Source organism: Xiphophorus maculatus, chromosome 4, assembly GCF_002775205.1.
Source record: "Xiphophorus maculatus strain JP 163 A chromosome 4, X_maculatus-5.0-male, whole genome shotgun sequence".
NCBI lineage: Eukaryota > Metazoa > Chordata > Actinopteri > Cyprinodontiformes > Poeciliidae > Xiphophorus > Xiphophorus maculatus.
Genome location: NC_036446.1, coordinates 4119283 through 4136314, shown reverse-complemented (window position 1 = coordinate 4136314; position 17032 = coordinate 4119283). Strand labels below are relative to the sequence as shown.

Sequence of the window (17032 nt, the reverse complement as noted above, 5' to 3'; positions counted from 1 at the left end):
TTAAGAGATTAGTTGTTGAGAGATTTAGAGGGAAACGTTCTGTTTATTTGCTTAGTGAGTCTGAAAAGGCGAAGAAATGCAAAGATCTCCACAAAAGCATGAAGTTTACAATGAAAAGGTAACGACGGCGGCAGAAGGGATCAGGCTCTAACGAGCGCTGATGAAGGAGTCTGTTAGTGGATCAGGCTGAGTTTACTTTACGATGCATCACATGATGCCTAAAAAACAAAAACGCTGCACAGACCAACAAAAACTAATCCCCCAGCAAGCTGTTCCTAACTGAAGAAAGTCACTTTGGCTTTTTCTGGATCACAAATTCATTTGTCATAATCAATGCGGCGGATTTTCCGTACAGGGGAATTTTTTCAATGGATATAAAATGCTTTTGTGCAAGTAGCAACATCCTGTTGTTGATCACATGACTCGTGATGCGAAAAAACATTTTCTATCGAAAAGCGTGATTTTTATTTTTTTTTAATTGCTGTGTTTCCATTAAGCAAATTTATTTTCATAATTCCAGTTGGCAAAATGTAAACGCAGCTATTAGCAAAAGAAGAAACAAAAGAGAAAAAGATGGGGGTGGGTGCTTTGTGCCCCCACAGCAGTTTCAGACAACAAAGACCTCTTCTTCTTTGTCTTCTTTAACAAAGAGGATTCAAACCGGAGGACAGACCATAATAGATTGCTTCCTCTTTTCGCAGCCACAGAGATTAATGACAGGATAATAAAGCTCTCTTACACATAAGCACACTGTTCCTATTCTCTATTGTCTCTGCTTGTACATTAACGGTCTGCTGTTTCATGACTCAGCTTTGAGTCATGAAACACTTCAGGTACATTTGATATGTTAGTCATTTTGCACAGCTGCTGAGCAACACGTCGTGTTTCTTTCCCGTCTGCTCATTAGTCCAGGTCTGGTTTGATCGGAAAACGTTTGGCATGAAGGCTTTAAAGGCTTTCTTAAATGTGAACCTCAGCCCTTTGAAGCCAGTGACCTCAGAGTTCAGGGGTCACGGAGTTTTTGCCCCGGCGCCACGTGAGCGCCCGACACCTCCCGCCCTTCGGCCACCAGCTTCTCCTGAACACTTGGCTGCATTGCAATCCAGAGAATACAGGAAGAGACACACAAATCCACCACAGATTGCACAGATGCCTGGACTTTTGTGTGAAGCTCGTAAATTAAAGTCCTGAACATGAACACTGCTCAGCACCATTCCTCTACCTGCATCAACAACTCGCTTTTCATAAATTACATTAGCCTCATCTTTTACAAGATGAAACCAGTGACCCTTCTTATTCCTGCAGCTCCAAGACTTTCCTTCCAGTGTGCCAATGCATTTTATACAATGGTCCTCAAATTACAAAAGAGGATTAGGGCCACTGTAAAAAAATTTTAAAACTCTGACCTTTTTTCTTAGAAATCTGACCTTAAACTCATGAGATTAAAGTCAGAATTCTGATTCTAAAGTCAGAATCCTGAGGAAAAAAGTCAGAATTTTAACAGTAAAATCATAATTTTGAGGGGAAAAGTCCGAATTTTGAAGAAAACATCAGACTTCCAAGAAAAAAAAGTTCCAATTCTGAGAGTTAAAACCAGAATTCTGGGGGGGGAAAAATCTGAATTCTGAGAAAAACTGTTGAAATTCTGAGAAGAAAAGTCAGACTTTCAAGGAAAAAAGTTACAATTCTGACATTAAAGTCACAGATATATGATTATAAAGTCAGAATTTTGAGAGTTAAACCAGAACCAGAAAAGTTCAAAATCTGAGAAGAAAAGTTACTCTTCAAAAAAAAAGTTAAATTCTGAGGGGGAAAAAATCTGAATTTCCAGAGTAAAACCAGATTTTTTAGGAAAAAAGTCAGAATTCTGAGAAAAGGGTTGGATTTCTTTTTTTCCAGTGCCCTTAATCTTCTTCCGAACCATTAATCCCATTAATTTTAAAGCGATGAGATTAATCAGACATTCCTGCAGAGGTGAGGGGAGACCCCACCTCTCCTTTTTTCCACTCTTTTCTCTGAATAAAGAATTAAGCCGCAACATGATCATGATGGAAAAATGTGAAGCATCTGGAGAGAAGCAACATCTGCAGTGTCGGTCGATTATAAACCTCGCAGAGAAACCTGAAATAAAATATGACAACTTTTATCATTTAGCTGCTTTTTATGCTCTACTTATCGCACTCTTTAATCAAAACAAGCAAGAAAGAAAAACCAAGAGATGAGAGGAGAGATGCATAAAAAGAGGGGAAGAAATGGGAGATGAAAGACAAAGGGAGGACAGTTTGGCTTACAGTGAGAGAGAGAGAGGAAACACTGCAAAAACACCAAATCCCACCATGTAGTTTTGGGCTTGTTTCTAGTGGGCCATTGTAGATAGAAAAAAACGTAAATATTTCTTGAAAATTTCTGAGAATAATCTCAAAATATCTGAGGTTTTTCTCACAACTGTGTGACTTTTGGAGCAGAGAAATTTCCAAGATTTTTCTATAAAGTATCTGGGACTTTTTCTCACAAACGTACAACTTTTCTAGCTGTGAGAATCCTCTTATGTTGAGAGTAATCTCAACATTTCTGAGTTTTTCCCTGCTAACTTATGACTTTCTAAGTTTAAAGAATTTCCCTTTTATTTCAAGAAAATTTCTGACATAAATATAAAACGTTCTGCATTTTTAGCTGGAATTTACTCTTTTTTTTCTTTCCACAGTGGCCCAAATACGCCGTCGTAAGATTTCAGACTGTAGATGCATATACATTTTTGCAATAAATTTTAAACTAATCTAATCATAAACAGAAATTAATCAAAAAAATGTTCCCTTCTTGTTAGGAGCTGGTGATAGCTGGATTAAAAATGCATAAACCAATCCCTCTGCCTCTGTTTTCATCCATAGCAGGCCTTTGTCTCGCTTAATTTACCCCTTATTCATTTAGAGCCGTCTCCATCCATTCTGCTGTCCATCTTCGCATCATTTTATTCCCTCCCCCATCGACTGTCTTTCTTTCAACCCCCTCATCTTTCTTCAGCTACACGGTGGGGCGCAGCTCAGCCTTTATTCGCTTCTGTCTGACAACCGGCCAAATCCTTCCCCAACTGTCTGACAGGACAAAGGCGGCAGCAAAATCACAAACAAAAATGTCACAGATTGAGCAAAACTGTCCGTCTTCTCTCTGTGTGACATCCAACACAAACGACTAACATCTCAAACGATGAATACATCCTTAAAGTGAGACATAAAATTCAGATCCGGAAAGATATTTTTATGCTAAATGATCTTATTGAGAAGTTTTTCTGCCTCAGGTTCTGAAAAGGTTCTGAAACTGGGTCATATTAACCAAGTGCTGCCTCACATATTGTGTTTCAATGTTTGACATTTTTCTTTTTCCGTGTGTCAACACAAGTTTCATAATATATACAAATATCTCCTCTATCTACACTTTCAGAACAAATATTTACTGTTTGTTCTGAAACAAACAGTGGATAAGAGAGAAACAACTGATTATAAGCTACAGGTGAACCAATAAATCAACCCAGATTTCCTTAATTTTGGGGAATCAGAATCTTTCGTTAATGTGGAAAAAACAACTTCGCAATTGCAATGTTTCCATTGAATAAAAGATGCAATTAAAATCACACGTGAATAAGTTTCTTCACGCAATAAGTCACTAAAAAACATGCTGGCATCATTCTCCAACCACTTCCTGTCGTCTTCTTTGTCGTTTCCTTCAGTAGTAACATCCAGTTGTTCATCAACTCAAGTGATGTGAAATAAGCGTTTTCACTCCAGTTTTGCAAAATAAACCAATTTCAACCATCCAACTATGTACTGCAAAATCACAAAATTTTAGCGAGTACTTTTTCTTCTAGATTCTAATCCAAAAGTCTCAGTACACTTGAAATAACTAACTTAGACAAAACGTTTTTACCAAACTATAGGAGCTTGTTTAAAGTAAATAATTCCTTTAATATTGATTAAAAGTCCTAGTTACACTTGCACCTGTATCACGGGAAAAATGGATTTTTGAATTAATCATATTTAAGCAATATTAAACTCATAGATCTGCTGAAAAGTCACTTGTAAGTTAGTTTTGTCTCATTTCTAGTTTCCTGATATATTTGCAGTAGAAACCAGACTAAAAAACTTGAAAATATTTTGTGTTTTTTTAGAGCGAAAGGAGAAAAGTTACGTCAACCCACCTGTCGGCGTCTCCCTGTCCTGACGACGCGTTCCGATGGAGCGTCTCTCGAACTGCAGCCATGCTGTCAGGCAGTCGGTTCAGGCGGCGAGTGTAGAGACCCAAACCTCCATCAGTCATGTAGCTGCAAAAAAAAGTAAAAAATTTTAGGCACCAGCATGCAGGGTTGGGAAAAAACGCAGGTGAAAATGTGCAGCACAACACTTTCAAATCCAACACGCTCTGCCGGGTCGTTCTCTGATAAATTATCTTTCTTTAGATAAAGGGAGGCGTGGTTTTCTGGTTGGAGTAAAGCGTCCATCAATCAGAAAAAAAAACAAAAAAAAACACAGAAGACAGCAAACTAAATGGCACAGATTTCCCTCTTGTGGTGAACAGCAGTGGTTTTGCGCCTCTTTAAAAAGAAGAAACACAAAAATTGTACTCAAACATTTTACTTAAGTAAGAGTAAAAAAGTATTTGGTAAAAAGTCTACTCAACTACTGAGTAACTGATCAAATCAATCAGTCATTTAATATTTAAAAATTGAATCATCAGACAGACCAAAATATAAAATTAAGTGGAATATTTGGTATTTTATGGAGAAAAATGACAATAATTCTTATTAGTAACAAAAAAATAACAAAATCATTAAAAGAAAATATTTCCAAATCAGTTTCTTTCAATATAAATTTATCAAACTTTAACAAAAACCACAGGTGTGGTGAATGTTTGGTTAAAACATGTTTGTTTTTCATTCAGCGAGTAGAAAATCCAGAAATTTTACTCAAGTAAGAGTAGAAATACTTCATAACAAAATTACTAAAGTAAAAGTAAAAATAGTCCAAAAAGCACATCTTAAATGTAATTTGTTGCTATCCAACTCTGTTGAAAAGAAGAGGCTGCACAATAGACAAAAGACGAGTCTGTTCTTTATTTTACCAGAACATAAATTCATTACAAAAACCAGTTCCTGCCTGTCAAATGCTGATGAATAGGAGAACTAAAGATAAGATCTGATATAAATATAGTGACTACTTATCTACAAAAAGGAGGCTAAGCGGTGATTAAGTTCATTTCGTAACAGAAAAAAAACTGATTTATATGTTGGGAGACTGAAAAGTGATTCCAAGATGCTGAAACGTTCCCAGCATGTAATAAAAAACTCAAACTAAATATGAACCAAAGATCACCGATGTATATAAAAACTGACTGATTTAGCTCAGGCCGACAGAGTTGGTTCATGTGGATGCAGAAAATGTAACGCATCCTTTATATAAACTCAGATTTAAATGAAAATATATACGGGTAACCAGGAATTTCTAATAGAAAGAGAACCGATTTAAACGATCTCATGAAATGCAAACATCATTGGGGTTTTACTAACTAGAATTTGTCAATTACAAATTAGAAAAAAAGACAGCCAAACATATTTATAAAAGTGCTTCGTTTGAGCTTGTTTCAAGTCAGTAATTCCCTAATTATTATTATTTCCAGTGCTATAACTGAAATAATCTGCCAAGGAAATGAATAATTTAGAGTTTCATCTGTGCATCTCTGTTTTAGTTTGTTTTACTCGCGAACCACTTTGTGATTTTTATCTATGAAAGGTGCTAAGTAAATAAAATGTACGTATTTAATAGTAAGAAATCTGCAGAAAGTATAAAGGATCCATTACAGGATATCCTAAATAAGTAAATATTCTGCCTTTTGTACACCTTTTGCTTACACATCATAAACACAAAGTTTTGATAAAAAGAGAATAAAATAATGCATGCAACCTTGTTTTAAATTCTAAAACAAATGCAGTTAAAGCAGGACTTTGTCCAGACACAGGATCCAGTCCAGAGGGGGTCGACATCAATCATCACACTGCAAGTCACGTTGGAGATGACCGGCCAGAGACAAACACAAGCTCAAACATCCCTCGGTCACACTAATAACCCCACTCCTATCCACCTGTCTCAGTAGAAATGTGTCCAAACATGACGTTTTATTGTTTACTGGGGATTTATTATGTAAAAAAATTACATTCTCCATGTTTTTGTACTTCCATTTGAGTTTCTATTGCTTCTAAAAACAAACCAAGCACTTAAAAAAAACACAGCCGTTTTTTGGCAATAAGTTCATGTTTTTTTGGTGTCTGGAAAATTAGCAGTTTTGAAAACCTCCAGAATGTTGAGTCACATTCAACAGAGGGGGTTCTGCCGTTACCTAGCAACCCCAGAAGCCCAGTCTAGCCCCGTTACCTAGCAACCCAAGCAGGATTGCTAGGGTTTGTGCAGAATTCACATTTTGCATTATTTTATACTCCCATTTGGGTTTCTGCTGCTTATAAGACAGACCAAGCACTTAAAAAACCCACCACGATGTTTTCTGGCAATAAGTTTGGTAGGTTTTTGGTTTCAAACACCTTCTGATTGTTAAGTCACAGGTCAGTTGGTTTTACAACTGTATGCACTGCACAATGGCTGCTGGAAAAGACAAGTGTTTTGTTGTTGACTTACCATTCAGAAACCACTTGCTACATTATGGTTGGTTGTTCAGGAGGCTCTACCAATGCTTTTCAAAATGTGCGGTTGTATACTTGCACATCTTTTTGCAGATATTTTCACATGTGAGTGTAAATGTTGAGTTGGGGAGCATGGTCAGCAGCAGATTATTTGGATTTAAAGCAACAGGATTCCCTAAAACCGACTAAAATCTCAATGTCTTAGAATCATTTTGTGCAAACAATATAATTAACATGTTTTGTGTTGTCCATAAACCTATCCATTCAAGTTAAAACAATAGGTCACCTTTAAAATTAAGAGACATCTTACTCCTCAAGTTTCATGCAAACAAAATCATGTTACAAACCTACCTGTCTGCCTCAAACATGTCAGCCAAAAAGCAAAATCAAACACTTCCAGGTGCTTCTAGCTGATTAAAATCTCGAAAGAAAAGTGTCCGTTTAACCGTCAGGTCTGCGCCGAACACACAGATCAACAATACCAGCAGGCGAAAGCGAGTTTCATCACGGTGAAATGAAGCTGGCCAACTTGTGTGTGAGCTCAGCGTTGATATGAGGCAGCTCTCCTCTGCTCCACGTGCTGATTTTCCTCCCCTGAGAGGAGGTTGGGTCTGGCCGAGGAAAAGGGAGGGAGGAGGAGGAGGAGGAGGATGGATCAGAGAGTTTACCCCCGAAGCGTTAGAGCGCCAAGTGCTGGGCCTCTGTTCATCTCTGAGGGACAGAGAACCAAGGAAACCGAGGGGCGATGGACTGAAGAAAACCACTGCACTGCAAAAACACAAATATTTTTGATCCAGTTTCAAGTGGAATCTCTTAGTACGCTTGATAAAAGATCAGAAAGATATAGGAGCTTGTTTAGAGTCAATAATTCCTTAATATTGATTAAAAAATACGTGTTCAACTGGAAAAATATGAAACATGGGAAATGTCTCGTTATAAGAATAATCTGTCTTTAATGAATGTAAAAGAATTATTGACTTAAAACAAGCTCCTATATATTACTGAAAAGAAACTATCAATTTAGTTTTATCTTATTTCAAGTGTTCTAAGATATTTGCTCAGGAAACTAGACTAAAATACTTGGTAAGATTTTATAGACTTTATGGCTTTGAGGTGTGAGCAATCAGTACTGTTCATAAACACAAAATATTCTTGGTTTTGTTTTTTTTGTGCAAATTTCTGAATACATTTAAAGAATAATAAATAAATCTAACTAATAAGTAACTTTTCAGGAAGATATAGGAGCTTATTTCAAATAATATTGATGAAAAATTCCTAATTCCACTGAAAGCTTATTTCAATTAGAACAAGACATTTTCCCATATGATAAGTAAAATAATTTGCCAGCGGAACTTGTATTTCTAAATTTACTTGTAAGTTAGTTTTGTCTTAGTTCTTACGTACTAAGATGTTTTCACTACAAACTAGACCAAAAATACCTGGTAAGATTTTGTGTTTTTGCAGTGCAGCTTTAAAAACGTCTCCTGAATTGGTGAAATCAGGAAAAGTTTATTTCCATGGTTGCTTTTTCATTTTACCTGTGTCACATTTCCTCTGAATAACCCAGAGACCTCCTAGTACAGTATAATCCCAGTTAATCTTTTAATGAATGGCTCTCCAGTGTTGGAAAAAGCAGCAATTCATTTCACCACAGGGTTGATTTTCAAGGTGGGCTAAACTCCCTGCAGATTTTACAACAGTTGGGAGTTTCCTGCCCTGTTTTAAATGCCATAAAAAGTTCTGCCATAATGGCAGGAGTGCAAAAACATAAAATCTTACCAAGTATTTTTGTCTAGTTTCTAGTACAAATGTTTTAGTACACTTTAAATAACGTTTCATTAAGATATAGGAGTTTGTTTTAAGTAAATAATTCTTTAATATTGATGAAGAAATACTGGTCCCATTGGCAGATTTTCACTTATAACGACATTTTTCCCATTTTAGTCAATTACAGTCTTTTTTCAAGTGTTCTAAGATATTTGTGCTTAAAACTTGACATAGTACTTGGTAAAATGTTGTATTTTGCAGTGTTTTTACCATAATTTTACCAAATGTTTTAGGTCTAGTTTGTAGCACACTTGAAATAAGACAAAACTGTACGTAACTTTTTAGTAAGATATAAGATCTTATTTTAAGTCAATAATCATTTAATATTGATGAAAAATGACTAGTACTAGTCATAAGTGAAATAATCTCGAACGTTTTCATCAATGCTAAAGAATTATTGACTTAAAACAAGCTATGATATCTTGCTAAATACTTGTAAGTTAGTTTTTCTTATTTCAAGTGTACTAAGATATTCCCACAAGAAACTAGAATTATTGTGATATTTTGTGCTTTTGCAGTGCAGTTAAGCAGTTAAAACCAGCTCCTCCTCTGTGGGTAAACATCCCAGCTCCGGTGTGGAAGAACCAGTTACGTCTGTACTGGATGCCGACGCGCTCGCGATCGAGGGAACCGCAAAATGTACCGAGGACAAAGAGGAAAGTGGGAGTTCATCATCAGTCTGAGTCTGTTTTAAATGGTTAACCCACAGAGTGACTCCACCCACACACCCCCTCACCCAAACACACACACACACACACACACACACACACACCCAACAGCAAAGAGCCTCATATAGTCTCTGTTTAAATAAAAGCTGATTTCCCCGTCATCCATCACTTCTTCCTAAAGCTTCATAAAAAAACGGTCGATCTCACCTACAGAACATTAACTAATGCAGATGAAACGTCAACGGAAAGTAATTTGTCAAACAGTCCAGACATCAACAAGATCCGGATCCTAACAACAGAGGATTTGTGGATTTTCTTTGCCTTATGATGGTGCTAAGAGTATGAATAATGAGAAATGGTTTCAAAACAGAAGAAAAATGAGAAACACGACTTCAAAGGGACATGAAAGTAGAAAACGGGAATTATTACAATCATTTAAAGATCATTTAATCATTGCATTGCAAAAACACACAATCTGAAGTTTATATGGTTTTGGTTCCAGTGCAAATATTTAGTACAATTGAAAAAAGGCAAAACTAACTTACAAGTAACTTTCCAAGATATAGGAGTCAATAATTCCTTAAATCCGATTAAAACGTACTAGTTCCACCGGCAGATTCTTTCACTTATAACATGGAAAAAATGTTTTGATAAAACCAAAATTACTTGGTAAGATTTTGTATTTTTGCAGTAAAGAACAGAGTATGAAAACATCCTCCAAGAACAACTCTGACCAACGATCCAGGAATTATTTGGTGATAGATAATATTTTGTTTTGAGCAAAAACTGTGTTGTGAACTAACACAGATCAAAATATTGAAATGTTCGCTCTAACATCTCAAAATTAATCAACAAACTTTAATAAAAACAACACAGGCAACCTCAAAGTACTAATTAAAGAGGGACGGATCACAATTTGTAACAATTTGGCTCAAAAGATGTTATCTGGTTGGTCAGTTTAAGTCTTAAAAAAGGAAGTTTACTGTAAATATTGATACAGAAATATTTACCAGGAAATATTTCACCAGGAAATATAAATCAGACATAAAATTGAAGCATTAGCTTCCTAACACCAAGCTTGGATTCTGGATTTAAGAACGTTGCCTCTGCTTTAGGCTCCTCTTGGAAATCAGTTCAAACCCATGCAGATGTTTTCCAAATTTTTTCTGAATCTTTCAGTCTGAAGCCAACTTGGCGCCTTTTACAGCTTCATCTGATAACAATGATGACAACAAAGCTTTGGATAAGTGTAACAGCCAAAATATGCAAAGAGCATGTTATAACATAGACAGTGGCTTTGTGAAAGAAACATAAACAGTGGATGTGATGATCAGCATTAACGCATCCGATGGCACATGCTTTGAATCATTGTAGATAAATGTTGTTATAAAAGCTGCACACACAATCTTGCAAAGTATTTTTGGTCTATTTTTAGTGCAAAATATCTTATGACACTTAAAATTTAAAAAAACTAACTTACAAGCAACTTTTGAACTAAATATAGAAGCCTGTTTTAAGTCAATCTGTCTTTAATATGTATTTTTAAAAGTACTACTTCCACTGGCAGATTATTTCACAAATGTTTTGTGTGTTTTCTGTATGGGTAGTTGAGTCATTAAGGAACACTACTGCCCTCTTCTGGTTTGTTATAAGACTGTATATGAACCATTAAAAGAAAAACATTTGAACTTGTATATAAAATATATGTTCAATTAGCCATAATAACCTTTAAAAGTGATCTGTTATAATTCCCTGAACAGGTCAGGATAGTTTTATGGTCTACTCAAAACATTTTCATTTGCATAAAATTATTCTTAGATAATGACATTTCAGTCTGATCTGTTCTGCCTTTTTTCAGTTCCTTTCAGATTTAGCTGTCACTCTAAATCCATGTGAAAATGAATCCAAACGGATGAGCAATTATACAACCTTTGAAAAGCAGAAGCGGAGCCTCCTGTACAGCCAACAAGAATGGAGCAAGTGGTTTCTGGATGACAAGTCAACAAAAAAACACCGCTTGTCTTCTCCAGCAGCCACTATACAGCAAATACAGTGGTAAAACCAGCTGACCAAACATGTTGGAACTCAGTTTGTGTTGCTAGGTAACCGGCTGGGCTTTCAGGGTTGCTAGGTTACGGGTAGTGCCCGCTGATGTCTAACATTACATTCTGTTTTGTTATTTTAAGGCTTGGGCTGATTTTAAAAGGATTAGAAACCCAAATGGAAGTACAAAAACAGTAAAAGTAAAAAGTAAAGTAAAACAATCTGCTGCGTCCACCCACTTACCCACTGGTGACATCATCAGTGCGCACAACGTTCTTGCTCAGAACATCTCCGTCGCTCATGTAGCCGGTGACCTCCATGGCGGGGCCGTCCAGCTCCATTTCATCTCCGGCTCTGTCCCCCAGCTCCACGCCGCACAGAGCGCCGCCCCTGCCAGCCAGCTGCCTCCGCAGCTGCCCAGGGTACAGATAGCGCCCCCCTCGCCCGCCGTAGCCGTTCCCAACAGAAGGGGCATCGCCCGCCTGCAGACGAGGGCTGGACTGCCCCAGTCGCCATGGTGACAGCGACGAGCGGGCAGAGGTGAGGCTGAGAATGCTTCGACCGCTCCCGCCGCCGCTACTGTTGTTGCCGGACGATCCGCCGCCGCCACTGCTGATGTCTGTCGTAACGCTGCCGTCAAAGGTGGTTTCCAGAGTACTGAGAAAAAAATAATTAATTTAAACAACAAACAATCAAGCAGAGAGTACTCACCTAGATCATTTGAGTACACAGATAAATTAAATTAGAAAAATGGGAATTTTATTAACAGAACCACAACAAAAAATAGGCGGTAGCCAGAAAATAGGGATGAACAAAATGGCTGAAAAACCTATCAGATATTGATATCGGTATGGGAAGTGAAAATAGTGGATAGGTGCATCTGGAGTATTAGCACCATAATTTTTTAAAAAAAGATTATTAAAATAAAATTTAGTTTATGCTTCTTTGTTAAGATGAGAAAGTAAGTGCAGTCAGTTGTGGTTTAATATTTAATCATAATCATCAGTATTTTTTATTATTATTTTACCTGTGAGTGACCTGAGTTCCCCGCAGACTAGACATGGTCTCTTCTAAATTTTGCCGTAGGTCTGCAATGTTTTTGACGGTGCGCAGCCGTCTGGTCTCTGGGTCTTCACCTGAACAAAACATTGTTTTAAAAAAGTAATAAAACTGAGATTTAAAATGTAAACTCTGGACAGAAGCAGACACTGCCTACCTGAAAGGTCTTCAATGGAGGTCTGGCTGGTCTTTGTGCAGGAAACGTCTCCGCCTCTTCCCACTGAGCCGCTCTCCGAGTTCACCGTTCCCTCGCCATCTGTTTGTGTTCTGCCGGAAAACAAATTGTGCGAGTGATTAAAGTGAGGAAATCATTGATTGTGAATTATGGCGTACTTAGGGAGAACCTAATATTCAGAAAATTGTCACGAAGGAAGGATAAACCTGATTAGACTTTAAATCTGCTGCGTTTCAAGCCTTGTGACTGCGGTGAGAAGCCAATGGCTGCTAAAGCCTCAGACTTCAGTAACGTTTTGTCTTTGAAGGATCAATCAATACAACGCTGGTGCGGCTGGACACCGTGACGTTTGAATGCCTCGCTCAAATGCTGCCTTTGCTCTTTGCCCGACTCCAGACTTTGTCCTTGTTGACTAACGAACACTCAGCTGAGCAGTTAGAATCGCTGAGGAGAAATAAAAATCTGAATTTTAACTACTACTTATCCACAAAAAAATGTCTTACCAATGAAATAACACTTTCGCTTGGTTTATTTTCAGTAAACCTTTTCTGCATCTTTGTAAGATTATGGTTTATGGAAGGCAAAGTTGACAAAATACAAAGAGTAATTATATATTTGACAAACAAACAAAAGAAAATGAGCTTTCTGCCTTACACATTGTTTTCTAATTGTGTTCATACTGTAATTTTGTCATGTTACAACCAAAAGATCTGATATATTTTACTGGATTTCAATGTATTTCAATGAGATTCCAAAAAGTCTGAGAAATAAGACCAAATTTTGAGAATCCAGTCAGAAGTTGAAAAAAAAGTCAGAATTGTAAGATTAAAAATCTGAATTATGAGATTAAAGAACAGATTAAAAGTAAAAAAATTATGGGCGTGCCGTGGTGGCGTAGCGGTTAGCGCGACCCACATTTGGAGGCCTCAAGTCCTCAACGCGGCTGTCGTGGGTTCGACTCCCGGACCCAGCGACATTTATCGCATGTCTTCCCCCCTCTCCTTCCCCCTTTCTTGTCAGCCTACTTTGTAAAAAGGGACTCTAGAGCCCACAAAAAGACCCTCTGGAGGGGTAAAGAATTATGAGAATTTTCTTTTAATTTTGACATTAAAAGTCTGAATTGTGAGATTAAAGTCAGAACTCTTACAACAATTCATACAGCTCCTCCTCCAAAACCAAACCTTTGTGTTGTTTACTAATATTTAAGCTCCCAGGATAATCCGGCCTCCTACCTGTACATGAAAGGTGCAACAGTAGCCGTGTTGGGGTGGCTGTGCAGTTGCTGCGTCTGAGGTAGCTGCACGCTGACAGTGTTGCTGGCCGTGCTCTGCGTAGTGCCTAAACCCGCCACCGGGGCGGCGCCAGGCCTCCCTTCAGAGGAGGCCAAGCTGGAGGTAGAGCTGGAGTGCCTGCTGTCCCTGTCTCTCTCCAGAGGCCCGCGGTGCATGGCGAGCCCGCCTCCGCCCAGCCGCATGCTGCGAGGCCTTTCCGCCGCCTCCTTTGCTGAAGAAGCTTTGCCCCCAGCTCCCGGGGCTTTGCCTCCTGGCTTTGGTATTCCGCTTTGTGCTGGGGTCGAACTCTCCTTTTTGGCTACTTTTCCACCCTTGGGAATGAAACTAGCAATTTTGGACGTCTTTTTGTTGGACGCCTCAACATCCGGAGGAACGGGCGTTACTTCCTCTTTAAGCTCCTCCCCCCTTAGCTCCGTTCTATCAGGGCCGCGTTTGCCCAGCTCCTTCCCTTTCTCCTTCTCCTTCCCTTTCTCCTTGTCCAGGCCTTTCACTGAACCCTTCTTGGCGGTCAGAGCTCTGCTGAAAGTGCGTTGGGCAATGCCCTTCAGAGCAATTTTGGGGCTGCTGGCGGTTGTCGAAGCTGATGTCCCATTCATCCCTGGTCTTAGGTTGCCGTCTTCTTCCTCTAAAGGATCAGTGTTGGAGCCGGTTTCCGATTTCTCCACAGGCGTCCGGACTGGGGCTGCGCCGTCCGGTTGGGGCATTGCCGCTTTAGATCCTGATTTGCTGTTGAACAGCTTAAGTTTCTCAAGCATCGACTTCTGGGTGGCAGCTTTGGGAGGAGCTTCAACCTTGGTTGATGCGTCCTTCTCTGGCTTGTTGGACTGCATTGCGGATGCCGGGTTGCTAGTGGATGATGGCGGTTGGGCGTTGGTGTGCTTGGCGCTCGTTGACTTGCTCCTCCAGGGTTTGCTGCTGCTGTTGGGTTGGGGAATGGCGGTAGACGGGGAGGCCGAGGACAAAGATGGAGGAACCAAGTGGGAGGTAGCAGATATGGCGCTGGTGGAGGAGCCGACGGTCACTGCAGACGACGGAGAATGCTCAGTCATCACAGAGAGCTGTGAGGTCATGCCCTCCAAGGAATCTACACCAAAGAACAGACGTTTTACCAAACAATGAAGAAGAACTTTGACGTCAAGTTTATTTGTATAGCACATTTTCAGCAACAAAGCAGTTCAAAGTGCTTTACATCATACAGTCATCAAATATGGAACAATGAATAGACATTACATTTTGACAAATATCATCAAAATCATCAAGCAAACACTCATCTAATCTAAGGCAACTCTAAAGTAGGTTTTTATTCTAGATTTAAAGGTACTGAGAGTTTCAGCAGTTTTCCAGAAGTTTGTTCCAGATTTGTGGTGCATAGAAGCTGAATGCTGCTTCTCCATGTTCTGGGGATGCAGAGCTGAACCAGAACCAGAAGACCTGAGAGGTCTGGAAGGTTAATACAACAGCAGTAGATCTTTAAAGCTACAGTAATATTTTTTTACATATTTGTTGTGACAGTTTGGCACGAAACAAATAATTTGTGGAAAAAAATGTAGCTCTTCTGCCTTCTTCCAAGTCCTGACTAGAAACAACCAATCACAGCAAGGAGGCGGGTCTTAGCGCTGTCAATCACTATGCAGCTAGCATAGCCTGTTGTGAATGTTATCTGTCTAATATTATACTATCACAGCATAGAGATAGTTTTAACAAATATGTAAAAAAAAAAAAAAAAAACATTAAGACAAATGTCATATTATTGCCTGTTTCATTAAAGTATTAGTTGCTTAATTTATTGTTTGCACATAAAGGAGAAAGTAATCACAATAACATTATTTTTCCGCTTTTAATTGGAGAAAAAAGCTAATTTTGGCTCCTGAGGACCTTCAACTTGGGGAGTTTGACCCTTGGTGCAAAGAGTTTAAACACCCGTGTGCTAAGGGATAAACCTGCCATGAGTTTGCTGTAAAAAACCCTCAGCAATAACAATAAGGGAGTCCATCATAAACTGTTTAGAAGAGCAGTGAGGAGCAGACTTGAGTGCCTTCAAGCCTCGCCAAGTAAGTCACATCGAGAAGCGGTGCTGCTGCACTTATAAGGCCTGCTTTTGGTCAGAGTCCTTCTGCTCTGCAAAAAAAAAAAAAACACAGCAAGATACATGATCTCAACCTCGTCTAAAAACAGAAATAATATCTCGCAACACCTCACTTTAGCTCCTGTCTGCGTAAATCTGCACCATGTGACCCAAGAAGCAAACTTACCGCGAGCTGGAGGAGGAAAAACAAACACAGATCTTCCTGCTAAAAGTTGTAGCCTGTCTGAAAGTAAAACTATCCTGAGGGTTTCTGAGGTTTTCAACATGCAGATTGCAGCTCCAACCGGCAACATTTGAATATTCAAACACCAACTGCCAGAGAGAGAGAGAGCGCGAGGGCCTGAGCTGGGCGGACGAAGACCCCCACCATAGTTTGCATGAGACAACACAGACAAGTTCCTCAGGCCAAGTCTCTCATGCAGCCGTTTTCTCTAGTTTACATGATCTATTTGTTCTGTTATCTGATTACAACTGGAAACTACAGATGACTTGGATAGTCTGTTTACATTGTGCATAAGTCAAGATATATAAACAAACCCCCGATTAAAAAGTCACAGTTTTGGTTATGGAAAAAAGGAAACCATGATTGCAATTTTTAATTTCAGGCAAAACCTACACTACACTACACTACAAAAATACAAAATCTTACCAGATTTTTTTGGTGTAGTTTCTAGTGCAAATATCTTGTTTTTGCAGTGCAGAGCCACATTCTTGTTTTTTAAGAGCTTTCCTCATCATATCTGCTTGTCTCAATAACAATTTATAGGACACTGCTGCACAGGCCTAGTGAGAAATGTCATTTATTATCAGAAATGACTGGACAAGTACTTAAATAAAAGGCATGGTGAAACTACAGACTTAGACTTTTCTGAATTACATCTCATTCAATCTAAAGTATCAGTCCAAAGAATGAATGTTTTATTCACACCAGTATTTATTCTTAGTAGTAAACAACCACACTTTTATGTTTGCACATTTTCATGAGGCTCTCCCTCTTTATTCATGTTGCCAGTTCTTTCATGTCCTAATTGGAAATCGGCACTCACAAAGCAGCCTTCACTTTCTCCTCCTCTTCAGCGTTTAATGTGAGCAGCATGAAACAAAGCAGCCATTAGGAAGTAATTAGAGCCCAATTAGATGCGCTAGTAGTTAGCTATTAACAAAGTGGGTCAGGTTTCTAATAGCTGGCTTCCTATTGGT

At 38.7% G+C, this 17032-nt stretch overlaps 1 protein-coding gene across 9 annotated transcripts in view; it reads right to left on the bottom strand.

Moving 5' to 3' along the window:
• The window catches only part of nav2 (neuron navigator 2), a 256802-nt gene that overhangs the window by 54808 nt on the left and 184962 nt on the right, over nt 1-17032 (bottom strand). For 7 of the 9 annotated variants that reach the window (XM_023331792.1, XM_023331788.1, XM_023331790.1 and 4 more), the window contains 5 exons: nt 13687-14830; nt 12437-12546; nt 12248-12356; nt 11464-11877; nt 4193-4315 (listed from right to left, as the gene is read on the bottom strand). In XM_023331792.1, the coding sequence (XP_023187560.1) occupies nt 4193-4315; nt 11464-11877; nt 12248-12356; nt 12437-12546; nt 13687-14830 (1900 nt within the window). Of the gene's footprint in view, nt 1-4192; nt 4316-7033; nt 7235-11463; nt 11878-12247; nt 12357-12436; nt 12547-12660; nt 12747-13686; nt 14831-17032 lie in introns of those variants that run through there. The other 2 variants (XM_023331795.1, XM_023331797.1) reach the window with 2 other exon arrangements.